The 20,921-nt window shown below is 39.0% G+C and overlaps 1 protein-coding gene across 4 annotated transcripts in view; it reads left to right on the top strand.

Moving 5' to 3' along the window:
* Positions 1-1,615: 1,615 nt before the first annotated feature.
* The window catches only part of asmtl (acetylserotonin O-methyltransferase-like), a 66,862-nt gene continuing 47,556 nt past the window's right edge, over positions 1,616-20,921 (top strand). For all 4 annotated transcript variants that reach the window (XM_062061720.1, XM_062061717.1, XM_062061716.1 and 1 more), the window contains exons 1-13: positions 1,616-1,673; positions 5,366-5,484; positions 5,556-5,687; positions 8,283-8,330; positions 8,398-8,462; positions 8,537-8,601; positions 8,672-8,777; positions 10,694-11,069; positions 11,161-11,317; positions 11,408-11,610; positions 13,404-13,536; positions 17,136-17,276; positions 17,364-17,486. In XM_062061720.1, coding sequence (XP_061917704.1) covers positions 5,392-5,484; positions 5,556-5,687; positions 8,283-8,330; positions 8,398-8,462; positions 8,537-8,601; positions 8,672-8,777; positions 10,694-11,069; positions 11,161-11,317; positions 11,408-11,610; positions 13,404-13,536; positions 17,136-17,276; positions 17,364-17,486 — 1,642 coding nt within the window. In that variant the 5' untranslated portion in view covers positions 1,616-1,673; positions 5,366-5,391. The remainder of the gene's footprint in view (positions 1,674-5,365; positions 5,485-5,555; positions 5,688-8,282; positions 8,331-8,397; positions 8,463-8,536; positions 8,602-8,671; positions 8,778-10,693; positions 11,070-11,160; positions 11,318-11,407; positions 11,611-13,403; positions 13,537-17,135; positions 17,277-17,363; positions 17,487-20,921) is intronic.

The following is a 20,921-nucleotide window of genomic DNA, read 5'->3' as shown; positions in this document are numbered from 1 at the left end:
TTATATTTATTCTTAAACCGTTACTTTTTTCTGGTAACATCCCAACTTTTTTCTTTGTAATTTGAAAGTTTTGTTTTCTTTATTTTGGTCCCATGTTTGTACGTATTGTTTTAGCGTTACGATTTTTTACTCACAACGTTACGATATTTTGCTTTGTAATTTCAAAATTTTGTTGCCTTTATATTGTTCTCAATAGTCCTTCACATACTCCTTGTTGTCCCGTTACAACTTTTTTACACATAACTGCACAATATTGTTTTTTACCAATCTAAAATATGGCGTCTTTTTGGCCCGAATACTCCCTACACTTGTCATCAAACTATTATGACGTTTTACTTATTAACATTCCGCATTTTTTACTAACAACTTTACGATATTTTGCTTTTCAAATTTAACGTTTTGTTAAAATGTTTAAATGTTGAATTTTTTGTTCCTTTTTTTTAAAAGAATCTATTTGTAAAAAGACGTTTCTAGGCCATCTCCATGCAACCAGAAGGAGCTTTACTAACCTGTAGCCGGTTATGAAAACGTTTCGTTATAATTATTATACAAAATAATTAGAGATGTCTGATAATGGCTTTTTTGCTGATATTCCGATATTGTCCAAATCTTAATTACAGATACCGATATCTACCGATACCAATATATTCAGTCGTAGAATTAACACATTATTATGCCTAATTTGGACAACCAGGTATGGTGAAGATAAAGTCCTTTTAAAAAAAATTAATTAAATAAAATAAAATAAATAAATTAAAAACATTTTCTTGAATAAAAAAGAAAGTAAAACAATATAAAAACAGTTACATAGAAACTAGTAATGAATGAAAATGAGTAAAATTAAGTGTTAAAGGTTAGTACTATTAGTGGAGCAGCAGCACGCACAATCATGTGTGCTTACGGACTGTATCCCTTGCAGACTGTATTGATATATATTGATATATAATGTAGGAAGCAGAATATTAATAACAGAAAGAAACAACCCTTTTGTGTGAATGAGTGTAGATGGGGGAGGGAGGTTTTATAGGTTGGTGCACTAATTGTAAGTGTATCTTGTGTTTTTTATGTTGATTTAATATAAAAATAAAATAAAACCGATACCGATAATGAAAAAAACTGATACCGACAATTTCCGATATTACATTTTAAAGCATTTATCGGCCGATAATATCGGCATTGGACATCTCTAAAAATAATACATTGCGAGAATCGGTTTGAATCTGGAATCGAGTCTAAATCGAGTTGTCACCCCATGCAAAGTTTCACACCCGTGTCAATTATTGTGTTTGTAGTTTCCAGATGTATTGATAGTCTTAACATTATTATTTGGCTACTTTGCTTTCATTCTAATACAAAACAAAACATGATGCATGTATACGGAAAGCAAATAAAATGCAGTCATCATATTATATGGGTGTAATAACACCAAAACACACATTATTGTTTTTGTTTAATTATCTTGCGTATAAAAATGACAATTATGTGTTATTTTACAATATGTGTTATCATTTTTGCGATTCAGTTCAGTTACTGGCAAACAAGCGTCTGATTGGTCAAGTCGTCCAACATGTGACGTCATGACGCATACATCTGCATTGGTCAAGCCGTCCAACGTGTGACGTCATGACGCATACGTCCGTACGTAACACAAGTTCACTTCCGGTCTGGTGTCGGTAAGTGTTTTATATAAGTCTCATACATTTATTCAGCATTAAAAAAAGTGTACAACAAGACTTTTAAATATTACCATAATTTTAACTTGACGTCTTCGTGTTTGTATCCATACAACACAAGAGTATAGTTAAATTAACCTAGTGGCCGAACAACGTCTGTGCGGTAACCAAGCATAGGTTAGCTAATATTGACATTTAAGCTAACTTAAACTGTCACAAGGTTTCGATGCTTGCTAACATTTGTCTCTTTTACACATTTTTATGCAGGCTCGGCTTCAAAGTAGTCGTGTTACGTTTATGAAAAATAACTGGATGAACTATCACCTTTTTGTGTTTTGTTCTGACTTATGCACTTGCAGTCCATACACAGCAAAGTACAAACACAACAATAATACTCTTAAATGTTCAATTGTAACGATTAACACCACTAGGAGTACAAACTCCGTGTCCATATGAGTTGGGAAATTGTGTTAGATGTAAATATAAACGGAATACAATGTTTTGCAAATCCTTTTCAACCCATATTCAATTGAATGCACTACAAAGACAACATATTTGATGTTCAAACTCAAACTTTATTTAATTTTTTTGTAAATAATAATTAACTTAGAATTTCATGGCTGCAACACGTGCCAAAGTAGTTGGTAAAGGGCATGTTCACCACTGTGTTACATGGCCTTTCCTTTTAACAACACCTAGTAAACGTTTGGGAACTGAGGAGACACATTTTTGAAGCTTCTCAGGTGGAATTCTTTCCCATTCTTGCTTGATGTACAGCTTAAGTTGTTCAACAGTCCGGGGGTCTCCCTTGTGCTATTTTAGGCTTCATAATGCACCACACATTTTCAATGGGAGACAGGTCTGGACTACAGGCAGGCCAGTCTAGTACCCGCACTCTTTTACTATGAAGCCACGTTGATGTAACACGTGGCTTGGCATTGTCTTGCTGAAATAAGCAGGGGCGTCCATGGTAACGTTGCTTGGATGGCAACATATGTTGCTCCAAAAGCTGTATGTACCTTTCAGCATTAATGGTGCCTTCACAGATGTGTAAGTTACCCATGTCTTGAGCACTAATACACCCCCATACCATCACACATGCTGGCTTTTCCACTTTGCGCCTATAACAATCCGGATGGTTCTTTTCCTCTTTGGTCCGGAGGACACGACGTCCACAGTTTCCAAAAACAATTTGAAACGTGGACTCGTCAGACCACAGAACACTTTTCCACTTTGTATCAGTCCATCTTAGATGAGCTCAGGCCCAGCGAAGCAGACAGTGTTTCTGGGTGTTGTTGATAAACGGTTTTCGCCTTGCATAGGAGAGTTTTAACTTGCACTTACAGATGTAGTGATTAACTGTAGTTACTGACAGTGGGTTTCTGAGCCCATGTGGTGATATCCTTTACACACTGATGTCGCTTGTTGATGCAGTACAGCCTGAGGGATGGAAGGTCACGGGCTTAGCTGCTTACGTGCAGTGATTTCTCCAGATTCTCTGAACCCTTTGATGATATTACGGAGCGTAGATGGTGAAATCCCTAAATTCCTTGCAATATCTGCTTGAGAAAGGTTTTTCTTAAACTGTTCAAGAATTTGCTCAGGCATTTGTTGACAAAGTGGTGACCCTCGCCCCATCCTTGTTTGTGAATGACTGAGCATTTCATGGAATCTACTTTTATACCCAATCATGGCACCCACCTGTTCCCAATTTGCCTGCTCACCTGTGGGATGTTCCAAATAAGTGTTTGATGAGCATTCCTCAACTTTATCAGTATTTATTGCCACCTTTCCCAACTTCTTTGTCACGTGTTGCTGCCATCAAATTCTAAAGTTAATGATTATTTGCACAAATAAAAAAGTTTATCAGTTTGAACAGCAAATATGTTGTCTTTGTAGCATATTCAACTGAATATGGGTTGAAAATGATTTGCAAATCATTGTATTTCGTTTATATTTACATCTAACACAATTTCCCAACTCATATGGAAACGGGGTTTGTAGAATAGACTATATCTTTATTGTCATTGTACATTGTACGACGAAATTGCAAGCAAACTAATTCAGTGCAAATTCATAATGACACATACGAACATGGTACTCAGATAAATAGATAAAAATAACACGTAAAATACATTCTTTTTTATGCCTTGTGTTCAGCGACACTATTGCTCTCGGGTAAAAAGTGTTCTTCAATCTGTTTGTCCGGCATTTTATTGTCCTGTATCTCCTGCCCGAGAGCAGCAGTTCAAAAAGTTTATGTCCGGGGTGAGATGGATCCCTTATGATTAGAGATGTCCGACTTGTCCAGGGTGTACCCCGCCTTCCGCCCGATTGTAGCTGAGATAGGCTCCAGCGCCCCCCGCGACCCCGAAGGGAATAAGCGGTAGAAAATGGATGGATGGAATTCCACAGTATTCTGGACATCTGTGTTGGTGAATCTTTTGCAATTTGTTTAATGAACAATGGAGATTGCAAAGAAGAAAGTTGTAGGTGGGATCGGTGTATTAGCAGCTGGCTGTAGCAACACAACAAGGAGGACTTACTTGGATAGCAGACGCGCTAGCCGATGCTAGCCGCCAACCGCATCTGTGATCGGGTGAAGTCCTTCGTCGCGCCGTCGATCGCTGGAACGCAGGTGAGCACGGGTGTTGATGAGCAGATGAGGGCTGGCTGGCGTAGGTGGAGCGCTAATGTTTTTATCATAGCTCTGTGAGGTCCGGTTGCTAAGTTGCTAAGTTAGCTTCAGCGTTGTTAGCAACAGCATTGTTAAGCTTTGCCAGGCTGAGAATTATTAACCGTGTAGTTACATGTCCATGGTTTAATAGTATTGTTGATCTTCTGTCTATTTTATTTTCTAATTTATTTATTTTGTTTCTATCTGCATTTGAGCCAGATGCTATCACGTTAGCTCCGTAGCTAAAGAGCTTCGCCGATGTATTGTCGTGGAGATAAAAGTCACTGTGGATGTCCATTTCGCGTTCTCGACTCTCATTTTCAAGAGGATATAGTATCCGAGGTGGTTTAAAATACAAATCCGTGATCCACAATAGAAAAAGGAGAGAGTGTGGAATCCAATGAGCCAGCTTGTACCTAAGTTACGGTCAGAGCGAAAAAAGATATGTCTTTCACTGCATTCTAGTCCGTCACTCTAACGTTCCTCATCCACGAATCTTTCATCCTCGCTCAAATTAATGGGGTAATCGTCGCTTTCTCGGTCCGAATCGCTCTAGCTGCGTTGAAAACAATAGGAAAATATGAGGAGGTGAACAACTGACTACGTCACGCTACTTCCAGTAGGGGCAAGGCTTTTTTTTATCAGAGACCAAAAGTTGAGAACTTTATCGTCGTTGTTCTATACTAAATCCTTTCAGCAAAAATATGGCAATATCGCCAAATGATCAAGTATGACACATAGAATGGATCTGCTATCCCCGTTTAAATAAAACAAATTCCTTTCAGTAGGCCTTTAAGAGTTGGACAATATCGGAATATCGGATATCGGCAAAAAAGCCATTATCGGACATCTCTACTTATGATGTTTTGGGCCTTTTTGAGGCACCTGGCACACTGTACAGTTCATCAGAGAGCAGCCAGTGATCTTCATGGCAGTTTTTATGTAGTAAATGTGCAAAGCTCAGAATTTGCAACACAACTAATACAATATTGACATGTTCATGTTCCTCTTAAAGGGCAGTGAGGTGACCAGAAGACCGCCATGGTGCTGAACCCCGTCATCTCCAAGCTGGCCGGCAAGCTCGTCGTGTTGGCCAGCGCGTCTCCACGCCGATTGGACATCCTCCGTAACGCGGTAGAGTGTCTGGATGTGTACGACACACTCTATCCTGGCAAAACTTAACCACCTTCTTCATCCCGTGGCAGGGCATGCGATTCGAGGTGGTCCCGTCCTGGTTCAAAGAAACGCTCGACAAGCGACTTTTCAAAGCGCCGCAAGAGTACGCCGTGGAGACGGCCAAGCAGAAGGCTCTGGAGGTGGCGAGGAGGATGCCCTGCGTGAGTTAACTGACTTTTAGGCCATGTCCACACGAACACAAGAGAGTTTCAAAAACACATATTTGGGGTTAAAACAATCTCCATCCTAGGGCTGAGTGATACATGGAATATACTCGATATATCGCAGGTTTGTCTCTGTGCGATATCGTGAGTATTGGAGTATACGTTCTCACGCAGTTGCTTTTAGTTGCGGGCATTACACTACATGCTTTTTTCACTCTTTCTTGTCTCTCCTTCAAGCGCACCTTCTTACGTACGTCACATACTGTCGCGTCATACGCCCTCGCTGAACAAAGAAGTGGCAGCGTGGGTAACGTTAGCTGTGATGCTAGCGGAGTGGTGCCAGTGGTAGTACGAGAGAAAGAAGGTGCGAATCTGGGAACAAATGAATTCCTAAGAAAAACAGCGCGGGGTCCATCGTCTGGCGGTTGTTTGGCTTCAAGCGGGAAGATGTCGAACAAGTATGTGGCAAAAGCGTTGTTACAAAAAGTAGCACCTACTGCTAATTTGTAGCATCATTTGAAAAGTCACCAGCTATAGAATGAAGAGTGCTTGAAACTCCGCATGTCAACATCTCCGGCCGGTGCCACACCAACAAAATGCCGACGCAACCATTTCCACATCAACACCGTATGAAAAAAATAGTCAACAACAGAAGGAGATAACGTCCGCAGGAACCTACCACATAGCGAAGGACATACACTATTTGATTTCCTATTATGCAGCTCATTTTTATTTGACACTTATTGAAATATCTTGTGTGACATCATGCACAAAAGTGCACTTTATTTGTTTTAAACTATTGTAGTGGCGTTCTGTACAAAAAGTGCACTTTAATTGAGTGTTGTTTTGATAAGTCATCTTAGTGACTTCATGCACAAAAGTGTTGTTTTAAAATGTCTCTGACAATCTTGCACTTTCTGTTTTGGAAATGACATGAATGTTCGTGCCACTGCTTAATAACTGTTTAATAAATACACTTTTGGTCGATTGACTTCGTTGTGGTTTCCCGCTCTGCATGAAAGTTTAAAATGAGCAAATATTAATGCAGTATGAAGAAGAATGTTTTAATGTAGACACATAGAATCATCATACTGCTGTGATTATATGCATCAAGTGTTCATTCAAGGCTAAAGCAAAATATCCACATATATATCGTGTATCGTGACACGGCCTAAAAATATCAAGATATTTAAAAAAAAAGGCCATATCGCCCAGCCCTACCTTAGTAGCTGGACAGGACAAAAAAAAAAGGGTTCACCTAGGAGATGAATGAGATTATCTATAATCTATAATAACAACAACAGATTTTATGGTAAAATTCTGGCAACTAAGCTGCCAGTTTTTTGCCATAAATTTTACAATGTTTTTTTTTCATTACTGTAAGTGGGAAAATGGTACCACTGTTTTTTTTCTTTACAATAAAATTCTGGCAACTGAGCTGCCAGTTTTTTATTGTAAAACAGCGGTACCATTTTTCCATTTAAAGTAATACACGGTAAAAACAACAACCGCAGATTTCACGGTAAAAAAATCTGGCATCTCAGTTTCCAAAACTGTTATTTATTTATTTATTTTTGTCATAAAGAAATACAATCATGTGTGCTTACGGACTGTATGCCTTGCAGACTGTATTGATCTATATTGATATATAATGTAGGAAGCAGAATATTAATAACAGAAAGAAACAACCCTTTTGTGTGAATGAGTGTAAATGGGGGAGGGAGGTTTTTTGGGTTGGTGCACTAATTGTAAGTGTATCTTGTGTTTTTTATGTTGATTTAATTAAAAAAAAATTAAAACATTTATTTTTATTTTTATTTTTTTAAATTTCATGTGCGGCCCGGTACCAATCGATCCACGTGCGGCCCGGTGGTTGGGGACCACTGATTTAAATAGTTAAATTCTATGTGTTGTCAATATTATATAATAGAACATTTTTAGGACAACCAAATATTTTAAAATTATTTTTTGTCATGTCTAAATAATTAAGATAATATGTGGCATTTTTAAATCAATACCATTCATATATATTTCCCTAATAGTTTTTATTTTATTTTTTCCCTTTTGTTTTGAGTCAGTGTTAATTAAAAATAATTATTCATATTTCATACTATTTCATAGTTTCGTAATATCGTTTTTTCTAAATTATTTTATTTTAATGTAAGTTGTTTTACATTTTGTGTTTATGAATAATATTTAAATAATACAACTTGCTCCAGCACCCCCGCAACCCCAAAAGGGACAAGCGGTAAAAAATGGATGGATCTTGCAATAGTCTAGTCTAGTCATGTAATTAAAATACGCTTTTTTTTTTTTAAATCCCTTTTTCTTTGCAGGTCATGAAATGTATTTGAAATTGTTACAGCTTTGGATCGCTTTCTGCTTCTCTACATAAACCCCACCTTAAACATCAGCTTTACAGATGCCATGTTGGCTCTGCAGTGCGACACCTGGCGATATCTGTCCGAGTAAGGGTGCTAAACCTAATAAAACGTCTATTTGAGTGTTTATTTATTCAAATGGATGATACTGGGGCATGGACGCCAATATTTAAGGTATCTTTTAATATCTGAAAAATGTTAACTTTTTCAGAACCACCGAAAGACACCCGACATTGTGATCGGAGCTGACACCATTGTGGTATTTAGGCAATATTATGCTGTTTTATTGCATGCTATCTATTGATGTGCTCCTCTACCATCCGTAGAGTGTAGACGGCATGATTCTGGAGAAGCCACGGGACAAGCAAGATGCGTACAGGATGCTCTCAAGGTCTGCTTGAACTTGTGAGATGGTGAATAGAGATGGATCAGTAACCGTTTGTTTACCGTTTGTTTCTGCTACAGTTTGAGCGGGAAGGAGCACAGCGTCTTCACAGGGGTCGCCGTCATCCTCTGCCACGACAAAGAAAGTAAGTGACGTTCCGTGAGACTTTTTTGGCCATTTTAACGTGAATCAAAAGCCGGCTCTTTTGGCCACAGATGAGGTTGATTACCAGATCGTGGACTTCTACGAAGAAACCAAGGTGAAGTTCGCCGACCTCTCCGAGGACTTGCTGTGGGAGTACATCGACAGCGGCGAACCCATGTGAGTGTTGATGAGCGCAGCAGGAAGTCACTTGAGGAGGACACTTTTGGACTTTGATTCCTGTGTTTGAGCCTGTTAAAGTAAACTTTAATTGGACTTTGGCAGCAGAGACAATTCTAAGCTCTCACCTGTAGGGGGCGATGCTCCATGCGTCAATCAGGAGGTTAATACAACAATCCTGGGGACGGCGTGGCGAAGTTGGTAGAGTGGCCGTGCCAGCAATCGGATGGTTGCTGGTTACTGGGGTTCAATCCCCACCTTCTACCATCCTAGTCACGTCCGTTGTGTCCTTGGGCAAGACACTTCACCCTTGCTCCTGATGGCTGCTGGTTAGCGCCTTGCATGGCAGCTCCCGCCATCAGTGTGTGAATGGGTGAATGTGGAAATACTGTCAAAGCGCTTTGAGTATCTTGAAGGTAGAAAAGCGCTATACAAGTATAACCCATTTATCATTTATTTATCATTTATTTAATCCTGAGGGGCATTTTTGCCAACCTTAAATAAACATAATGCTTATTAAAATATGAATGCCTTCAATAAAATGTGTAACAATTAGAGAGGCCGATATTATCGGCCGATATATGCGTTAAAATGTAATATCGGAAATTATCGGTATCGTTTTTTTTATTATCGGTATCGTTTTTTAAATTTTATTTTATTTTATTTTTTTTATTTTTTATTAAATCAACATAAAAAACAAAAGATACACTTACAATTAGTGCACCAACCCAAAAAACCTCCCTCCCCCATTCACACTCATTCACACAAAAGGGTTGTTTCTTTCTGTTATTAATATTCTGCTTCCTACATTATATATCAATATATATCAATACAGTCTGCAAGGGATACAGTCCGTAAGCACACATGATTGTGCGTGCTGCTGGTCCACTAATAGTACTAACCTTTAACAGTTAATTTTACTAATTTTCATTCATTACTAGTTTCTATGTAACTGTTTTTATATTGTTGTACTTTCTTTTTTATTCAAGAAAATGTTTTTAATTTATTTATCTTATTTTACAATTTTTTTTAAAAAGTACCTTATCTTCACCATACCTGGTTGTCCAAATTAGGCATAATAATGTGTTAATTCCACGACTGCATATATCGGTTGATATCGGTATCGGTTGATATCGGTATCGGTAATTAAAGAGTTGGACAATATCGGATATCGGCAAAAAGCCATTATCGGACATCCCTAGTAACAATGTAATACATTGTCCATTAATGCATTCAATTGCGAAATTCAGTATAATTACCATCTCAGTAATATTTTTCAAAATCCCACTGTATAAAAATTGTCATTGTATAAAAATACAGCAAACTAATTAATTCTGTCATGAAATGAATGTATTGGTCCACTTTATTTTATGTAATTGGCTAAGTTTGTTTTGGCATAAAAAAAGGTTATAATTTCAACGTATTTTTTATTTAAAAAAAAAAAAAGAAGTTTTTATTTAAAAAATAAATTAAAAAGGCACATATAGAAAAAAGGCCAAAATGTTGACACTAATAACTAATAATGACACATTTTATTTTAGCCTTCTTACAAAATAAAAAAATATAAATGCCCATGACATGAATAAATATGGAGCTATTAAAACTAATTAGGAATTTGATTTGATTATGAAATAATCTTAAATAGTTATTTTGAAAATATTAATAACGTATTTCAAGACATATATGTATTTAATGCCCAATGCCTATTTTTAAATAAAAACGATATATTTAATGGCATTTTATTTGATTCTGTTGATGTAATTGCACCCACTTCTGTAATGGCAGAGGGTGTGGGTTTGATTCCCAGCAAGGGTTGTCATTCCCATGATAAAAATGTAAATAATATTGTGGTATTTTTATTGATTTAATGTCATTGTGATTGTTTTACATTTATTTAATTTTGCTGTGTGTGTTAGGGACAAAGCGGGCGGCTATGGCATCCAGGCACTAGGCGGCATGTTGGTGGAGTACGTACACGGAGACTTCCTCAACGTTGTGGGTTTCCCCCTCAACCACTTCTGCAAACAGCTGGACGTCATCTACAACCGCCCTCCCTCCTGTTGCCGTGGCGACGCTGCCCCCTGTCCAGCTCCGAATCAGCCTCCGCTAAGTTCGTCAAGCACGCACGCGGCACGGCCTGCATGCAGTCAGTCTGGGGAAACACTACCATCTACCACCAGCAGGGGGCAGTTGATACATGACGTCCACCTCAGAGAGTGTGGGGACAGTGAAGAAGCCAGAGAGGACTTGCAGAGAATCATTCCACTGATGGATGGATTCAAAGCCTCCAAGGTGAGCTGGGATCATTTCAGTGTTATTTTGTGTTTGAATTCACTTTATTGTGATTTTTTTTTATTTTTAATTGTTTCAAATCTTTTTTCAGGCACTGTTTACTGCCTCCAAGATGGGTGTGTTTGACCTTCTCCAGCACAGGCTGGCCCTTAACGCAGCTCAGGTGGCCCAAGAGCTGAAATCCTCCGTAAAGGGAACGGAGCGTCTGTTGGAGGCGTGCGTCTCGCTAAATCTGCTAAAGATTTCCAGTTCGTCCCAGATTTTTGTTTTTTTTCCTACCGTCATCTTCTCTAAATCGGGCTGTTTTACTTCGCTCATGTTTTTATTCCCACTTCCAGAGTGTGAGGCGCCCCCCGTGTACGAGAACACGGACCTGGCCAAACGCTTTCTGCTGTCCGACGCCCCGTGGTCGCTGCTAGGCTACATGGCACACTGCGACGACACCGTCTGGCCGCTCTTCAACCACCTGGACAGCGCCGTGCAGGAGGGCGCCAACCAGCACCACAAGGCCTTCGGGAAGAATCCTGGCGACTTGTTTCAGGTAAATGTCATTTATATATTAGGACTGGGCAATAAAAAAAACCCACTAAAAATGGCACAGTGTGAGTACACCCGAAAGAAAACCAATCAAGTGCAAATTCTAGATTTATCTTTTATCATCTAGATTAGTGGTCCTCAAACCTCAGAAAACACTAAGCGTTCCATGTACCAACATAATGGTCAACATAAAAATACAGTACCGTAGTAGGCCTAAGTTTTCATAGAAAACAAGGCAAAGTATTTATAATATTTTTGGCCACTGTAACGTTACACACAGTTTGAACAGTAACAATGTGTTTCAATATAGGAAAATAAAACACTACATGAATAGTGAATCAAATGTTTTTAATGATATTTAAAGGCCTACTGAAATGAATTTTTATTTATTCAAACGGGGATAGCAGATCCATTCTATGTGTCATATTTGATCATTTCGCGATATTGCCATATTTTTGCTGAAAGGATTTAGTAGAGAACATCGACGATAAAGTTCGCAACTTTTGGTCGCTGATAAAAAAAAGCCTTGCCTGTACCGGAAGTAGCGTGACGTCACCGGTTGAAGAGCTCCTCACATTTCCCCATTGTTTACACCAGCAGCGAGAGCGATTCGGACAGAGAAAGCGACGATTACCCCATTAATTTGAGCGAGGATGAAAGATTCGTGGATGAGGAACGTGAGAGTGAAGGACTAGAGTGCAGTACAGGACGTATCTTTTTTCGCTCTGACCGTAACTTAGGTACAAGGGCTCATTGGATTCCACACTTTCTCCTTTTTCTATTGTGGATCACAGATTTGTATTTTAAACCACCTCGGATACTATATCCTCTTGAAAATGAGAGTCGAGAACGCGAAATGGACATTCACAGTGACTTTTATCTCCACGACAATACATCGGCGAAGCACTTTAGCTACGGAGCTAACGTGATAGCATCGGGCTTAACTGCAGATAGAAACAAAAGAAATAAACCCCTGACTGGAAGGATAGACAGAAAATCAACAATACTATTAAACCATGTACATGTAACTACACGGTTAATGCTTTCCAGCCTGGCGAAGCTTAACAATGCTGTTGCTAACAACGCCATTGAAGCTAACTTAGCTACGGGACCTCACAGAGCTATGCTAAAAACATTAGCTATCCACCTACGCCAGCCAGCCCTCATCTGCTCGTCAACACCCGTGCTCACCTGCGTTCCTGCGATCGACGGAGCGACGAAGGACTTCACCCGATCATCGATGCGGTCGGCGGCTAGCGTCGGATAGCGCGTCTGCTATCCAAGTCAAAGTCCTCCTGGTTGTGTTGCTGCAGCCAGCCGCTAATACACCGATCCCACCTACAGCTTTCTTCTTTGCAGTCTTCATTGTTCATTAAACAAATTGCAAAAGATTCACCAACACAGATGTCCAGAATACTGTGGAATTTTGCGATGAAAACCGAGCTTTTTTGTATCGGACTCAATGTGTCCGAATACTTCCGTTTCAACCATTGACGTCACGCGCATACGTCATCATACATAGACGTTTTCAACCGGAAGTTTCGCGGGAAATTTAAAATTGCACTTTATAAGTTAACCCGGCCGTATTGGCATGTGTTGCAATGTTAAGATTTCATCATTGATATATAAACTATCAGACTGCGTGGTCGCTAGTAGTGGCTTTCAGTAGGCCTTTAAGTGATTCTTAGGTGTACCATTAGTGGTACACGTACCGCAGTTTGAGACTCACTGGTCTTGATGTCCCCTACATCCCCCCTGAGAGAGGTCACCATGTTGTTGCATCTTTTGGTTTGGCAGGATACCGTCTACAGCGGCCAGGAAGTCAAATTGAGGTTCATGAAGGCCATGGACAACATCGCCAAAGTGACGGGAAGAGCGGTGGCGACGGCCTTTGACCTGTCCGCTTTTAAGACCGCCTGTGACCTCGGAGGTAATAAATAGTCTCGCCATTCATTTCATTTTCAAGGGGAACACCAGCATTTTTTTTTTTCATCATAGAATTTCATCTCAAGGATGTTTTATCAACATGAAGTTCTTCAATCTTCACAGGGGTATTCGCGTGGTCTTAAAAAGTCTAAAAATGTCTTAAATCCAATAATTTGAAGTTAAGACCTTAAAATGTCTACAATTCTCCTAAAATCTCATAAAAGGCCTTAGATACTATTGACGTTACTGTTATTTAAAACATGCATAAAATTCAGTCTGGCTTTGAAATGTTTCGTCTTTGAGGACGCTATAATGTACAGTGTTTCCCATAAACTGTCAAGATACCTGTGGCGGTGGGGGCGTGGCTATGGACGTGGTCACCATGACATCATCGGGTAATTTGCATAATTTACTACAATGTTATGATTTTCTCTAAAAAGGCTCAAAAAATGTATACTTACTAATTAATAATAACAGTTTTGTTTTAAACGTCCATCCTTCCATCCATCCATTTTACAATATAAGTACATCACTTTATGTACATATTTATATACAGATTTGAACAATAAGTTATTCACTGAAATATATTTATTAATTGTGGTTCTTACAAAAAATATATCTTATAAAATATAAAAGCTAAAATGTCTCTTAAAGCGCTGCCCCTTTAATTAGTGCATACTAAATAATTTAACTTTAGCCTACTACTACAACCATATTATTTACCAGCAACATAAAGTGAAACAGAGGACAGGACAAAAAAAAAAATATATATATATATATATATATATATATGTATGTATATGTATATATATATATATTTTTATTTTTTATTTTTTTGTGGCGGACGTAATTCTTTCGTGGCGGGCCGCCACAAATAAATGAATGTGTGGGAAACACTGACGTAACCACACAGCGGAGCTAACTGCTGCTCAGTCAGAATATATCAAACGCCACCAGCTATTGTTGTGCGCGCGCGGCTGTATGTTGACAGCTTAGTTAGCATAACGAAAGTCCACAGCAAAGCCAAATGTGTAGATTAACTATGATCAAAGTATTGGACAGGACGTCGCAAATGCGTAAATAAAGTTGTACTTTATATAAGAAAAAAATGGGCATACAAAACGGTACAAATCGATCCTTTTATCTTGTTATCTGTCGTTCATTCATTCACCCGTAGGCTCGTAATGCTCAATCTCAACAACCACAATGCACCTGCTCCCGCTCTTTTTTTACATCCGGTTTGCCGCAATGAATTGTGGAACATGCAGTATCTTAGTTAACCCTTTGTTAGGCTATGAAGCAGAAAACAACTCAAGTCAGTGTCAGTGTTTCTCAAATAATCAATATCAAATACATGTGTAAATCAAATCAATTCCCTTTTAACTCTTTTTAATTGTAAATAATAATACATCAGCAATTCAATCAAGTATGCAAATTATGAATGATCATCACACATGAACTATGTAACCCATAAGTTACAACAAAATGACTTGCATAACATGGGTAAGTAAAAGTTCAAGGATTTGTGTCTCCTGAACGATCAATATAATACATGGTTGAAGCCGGTGGATGGAAAACGTATAAAGTGTTTAGTACCCAGATGTGCAGCCATGGAGGAGGGTAAGCGTTTGTAAACATGGCGGTGAAAGTGAATGGAATGATAATGTAAAAGTAAAAAATCCGGGATAAGTCTGTGTCAAAAGATGCTGAAACGCCACAAACACTTTACAAAGTAACCGCCCCAAAGGAGTGTTACGTGGGTTAAGTGGTGCCAGTTGCCGAAGTACATCAATATGAGATGTTTACCGTATTTTTCGGAGTATAAGTCGCTCCGGAGTATAAATCGCACCGGCCGAAAATGCATAATAAAGAAGGAAAAAAACATATATAAGTCGCACTGGAGTATAAGTGGCATTTTTTGGGTAAATGTATTTGATAAAAGCCAACACCAAGAATAGACATTTGAAAGGCAATTTAAAATAAATAAAGAATAGTGAACAACAGGCTGATACGTTATATGAGGCATAAATGTGACCTGTGCTGGCAAAATGAGGAAATTTTAAAAACTGAGTTATTGTTATTTACACATTCTCCATCTAAAGACCTTCAAAATGATATATAGTTTGTTGGAATCGGACAGAAAATGACAGAGTTACATCCGATTGAAGTCGACCAAGTTTGAGGGTCCGTTTTGAGAAAAACCAGCTTAAAGTTGACTGTTCCAGAACAGAATGTTCCAAAACAAAACTCCATAGAAACCATACCTTAAAAGTCCTTGTAGCAACACCAAAATTGGTACAATTAAAGTCAAATCCCATGTCTAAAGGAAAAATATATATTCAACTCTATTGAAAACGGTTATGTACAAAAATGTCAACGCTGTTATGTCACAGTTTTTTTGTTCACTGGTCAGTTTTTCAGCTGGTCAGCTGTCCGTAATATTCCTGACCAGCAGCACTAAGAAGATTCGCCGACTTCAGTGAATTTAGCGCACTTGCAACCGCCTGTGTACCCTCTCCACCTTCTAAATCCATTACGCAATGTAAAACAGTGTAACTTATCCACAAAAATAATAATTAAATGTTCGAAAATCACCTTTTTTCACCAAATATTCCGCTCGAATTACTGTGTGTTGTTTTTCATCAGGGCGCTGCCATGATACCACAATGCACCGCGCGGGGTGATTCAACCAATGAGGGTACGCCTCACAGCGACCGCTTAGCAACAAGCCGGATTTGTTTACGTCGGGACAGGTTTAAAAATTTGAATTCTATTGGTTCAGAATGGCGTCATCGGGAATTCCATGCTCATTTTTAGAAAGTAGGTAAACTTGGCGTCACAATGATAGCAAATATGGCTAGGGGGATTCCCCCTTATTGCCGCGAGTGAGCGTTGAAAACACTCGATTTTCTCAAGGAATTTTAACACAAAGGACTCATTTCTGAAGACATACCTCGTACAAAACCTTCAAATAAAGGTGATTTAAGATGTTTTCTTGCTATTTCGATGATTGGGATCGCTAGATTGTGGCTTTATGGACTCATTTTTGTGAAAATCTCAATTTCAACCAAGATACATTTTTTTCACTTATTTGCCTGTAGGTCAAAATTAGCCTGTGCGCATTCCGACTCATTTTGCCAGCACGGGTCACAAATAACCAACTGAGAAGGTGCCTGGTATGTTAACGTAACATATTATGGTAAGAGTCATTCAAATAACTATGATATATAGAACATGCTATACATTTACCAAACAATCTGTCACTCCTAATCGCTAAATCCCATGAAATCTTATACGTCTAGTCTCTTACGTGAATGAGCTAAATAATATTATTTGATATTTGACGCTAATGTGTTAATAATTTCACACATAAGTCGCTCCTGAGTATAAGTCGCACCCCCGGCCAAACTATGAAAAAAAACTGCGACTTATAGTCCGAAAAATACAGTACTTGTATTTGTATATTTTATCCGTATGGATGTGAAATGGTCTTACATTATTTTCAGGATGGTCTTCAAAAAAGTCTTAGATTTGACATGTTGAAACCTGCAGAGACCCTGTTTCAGACGCCACCTTGAATGCCTCGCTGTGTGTTTTTGGAAGGCTGTACAGGTGCCATGGCTGCTGAGATCACCAGAGCTCACCCCGGGATGTCTGTGACTGTGTTCGACTTACCGACCGTTATCGAAATGACTCATCATTTCCATTCGCCGTCCGCTGAAGACAGGGTTACGTTCGTGTCAGGTATTATTATTCTTATCATTGTTGTTAGTGGCCCAACAAACCTCCATTGTGCACGCTAAAGCATCTCTGCACTCGCCGCGCCAACAGGAGACTTCTTCAAAGATGCTTTACCCAAAGCCGACTTGTACATCCTTTCTAGAATTCTCCACGACTGGTCCGATGAGAAAGTGCAGTTATTGCTGGGCAGAATCGCAGAGATGTGCACGCCAGGTAAACTACACAGCATCAGAACTGGACACGCACAACCGTTTCTATCATAGATGTACAAATGATGGACGAAAAAAAAATGCATGTAGGGATGATGTTTGATAAGAAATTATCGAGTTTGAGCCCATTATCGAATCCTCTTATCGGACCTATTCCTTATCGATTCTCTTATCGAGTCCAGATAGGTTGTTGTATATGGAAAAACCCCCACAATGTTTGGTTTAACAAAAGCTCATTTTTATTTTATAAGAAAAAAATAAAATAAAAATATAAATATAAATATTGACTGTTGTTACACAAAGTATATTAAGTGGGATTTTTCAGAAAAACAAATATATACAGTAACACAAAAACAACCTGTCTCTGTGATCACTATAGGTGTATAAATAATAATATAGTGTTAAATAAAATCAGTCCCTTGGGCACGAAACTGAAAAAGTGCACTTCTGCTGCTATTGGAACATCCTTCTGGGGTCCATCAGTGTGGCCTCCTCCAGGAATGACTGCACGTCCTTGTCCTGGAGGGAAAATGAGGGACAGACACAGCATATAATTAGGGGGGAAATTAGCTGAATGTGAAGTGGGACGGGATTCGTTCCCAAGGATTCGAATAAAGAACCAACTCTTTTTCTTTACTATAGTGGCCTCGATAACGGGAACCGGTTCTCAAAAAGGGATTCGAGTCCATGGAATCGGTTCTTTTCTTATCGAGCAACCGGGAGAACCGGTTTCGAACATCATCCCTACATGCATGCTAACATTAGCTTACCCTGTTGCCGTGCCTTTACAATGATCAGTGCAATATATTACTCCACAGTCTCTACTTTGATGCAGCGGTCCATTTTTTGGCTGCCCACAGTCTCCTCTTGGATAACATTTCAGGACACATTTCTTGCCACGTTTCTTGGCTTTGATCGCTGCAATATTATACTCCACAGTTTCCACTTTGCTGCAGTGCTCGGTTTTCTCAGTCTCATCTTGGATAAAAAGAACAAATTCTATCACAGGCTTTCCCTGTTGCTGTACATAAGCTCTAGATGCTGCAGTATTATACTCCATCCTCTCCACTTTGCCGCAGTGCTCAGTTTCCTTACTGCCCTCAATCTCCTTTTAGATAAAATTTCTGGACACATTTCCTGCCATGTTTCTTATCTTTGGTCACTGCAATTATTTTACTCCACAGTCTCCAATGTGCTGCAGTGCCCCGCTTTCTCACTGCCCTCAGTCTCCTCTTGGATAAGATTTCCAGAACATATTGCATCGTTAGCTTCCCCTGTTTCTATGCATTAGCTCTGGATAAAACTTCACAGTCTCCACTTTGCCACAGTGCTCTGTTTTCTCACTGCCCTCAGTCTTCTTTTGGTCAAAATTCCAGGACGCATTTCTTATTATACCACACACACTCCACTTTGCAGCAGTGCCCCTCTTTGTTTTTGTCCTCAGTCTCTTCGCGGATAAAAATTCTGGACACATTGCTTCATAAGATTTCCCTATTGCTGTACATCAGCCTTGGATGCTGCAGTATTACACGCCACACTCTCCACTTTTCTGCTGCATTCAATTTTATTGTTTTTTCTGCCCTCAGTCTCTTCTTGGATAAAATTAGTAAATTACTATCAAATTGACTGAGTCATTAGAGACGCTGGTTCATTTCCATTGTTGATTGTTTGGCACGGTTTTCAGGGTTTTCCACAATGCCTTTTATTGGGGGGAAAAAACCCACAGTAGGAGGTGTTTGTAGGTTTCTTAGTAGGGGTGTAACGGTACGTGTATTTGTATTGAACCGTTTCGGTACGGGGGTTTCGGTTCAGTTCGGAGGTGTAAGGAACGAGTTTCCAAAAGAACATATGAAGTAGCCGCCTAAGCTAAAGTCTTAACAAACTGCTCCGCTTTCTGCCTCTTCTCTGTCAGTACTCTACACAGCACCCAGCAGGTCCCACCCTGATTGGTTACACGCAGCGCGGTAACAGCCAATCAGCAGTGCGTATTCAGAGCGCATGTAGTCAGTGCTTAGCGTTTAGCAGGTAAGCATCAAGCCGCGGACTCTCCCCAAATGATAATAAACACCTCCCAGTCAACTACTAGTAACATCACTATGAGCCCATTGACCTTCTAGAAATATAAAAGGCAGCTCAGCTCGCTCGCAGTCCTGGCTTGAGGTGAAGGCTAATTCGCTTTTAGCGTAACGTTAGCTTATTTTGCTGTGTGTGTGTGTGTGTGTGTGTGTGTGTGTGTGTGTGTGTGTGTGTGTGTGTGTGTGTGTGTGTGTGTGTGTGTGTGTGTGTGTGTGTGTGTGTGTGTGTGTGTGTGTGTGTGTGTGTGTGTGTGTGTGTGTGTGTGTGTGTGTTACGGACAGCAAAGCCCTGTCTGTCCAGTGTTTCCCATAAACTGCCAAGATACCTGTGGCGGTGGGGGCGTGGCTATGGGCGTGGTCACCATGACATCATCGAGTAATTTGCATAATTTACTACAATGATATGATTTTCTCTAAAAAGGCTCAAAAAATGTACACTTACTAATTAATAACAGTTTTGTTTTAAACTTACATCCATCCATCCATTTTACAATATAATTACAACACTTTATGTACATATTTATATACAGATTTGAACAATAAGTTATTCACTGAAATATATTTATTAATTGTGGTTCTTACAAAAAATATATCTTATAAAAATATAAAAGCTAAAATGTCTCTTAAAGCTCTGCCCCTTTAATTAGTGCATACTAAATAATTTAACTTTAGCCTACTACTACAACCATATTATTTACCAGCAACATAAAGTGAAACAGAGGCAGAGGTGTCCTGCCACAGTCAGTAACAAATAAACAGAAAACAGTAGTGGTGGTAGATAGACACAGAGCTTCATCAAACATCTGATCCACTGAACAAAGAGCTCCAAAAATCTTGAACCTACACTTCTCTTTTTTGTAAAGTAAATCTGAACAGCCGATATGGGCATCTACATCAACTATATGATTTGCCTGAGAAGCTTGACAGGACACAAAAAACAAAACAAAAAATTTTTTTTAATACTTTTTTTTTTTTTTTGTGGCGGCCTTAATTCTTTCGTGGCAAATAAATGAATGTGTGGGAAACACTGTTGTCTGTTATTTCACTTGACCTTTTTCTGTGTTGATTGAGCTGTGTTGAAGCAGCAAAAAAGGACATTATGTTAAATGAAGAGTTTCTGTCTCTGATAGTTGATATAATAATGTAAGTGCATCATTAAGCCTACATGAACTCCATGGTGTTCAGGGATGAATAGTCTCTTCTATTGCTATTGTACTATTTTTTCAGCTATAGTTACATTAATCATTAGTAATGCAGCAGCCTAGTTTTGAATGGCAGGGTCCCTGCTATCACATGTTGATAACAATATAACATTTACATAATAAAAATCCACTACAGGCTTCCCAAATGCTGTAATAAATTAA

The sequence above is a fragment of the Entelurus aequoreus genome, linkage group LG10, assembly GCF_033978785.1.
Source record: "Entelurus aequoreus isolate RoL-2023_Sb linkage group LG10, RoL_Eaeq_v1.1, whole genome shotgun sequence".
NCBI classification, from domain to species: domain Eukaryota; kingdom Metazoa; phylum Chordata; class Actinopteri; order Syngnathiformes; family Syngnathidae; genus Entelurus; species Entelurus aequoreus.
The sequence above is the reverse complement of the archived record's forward strand: the minus strand, read 5'-3'. Positions and strand labels throughout refer to the sequence as shown.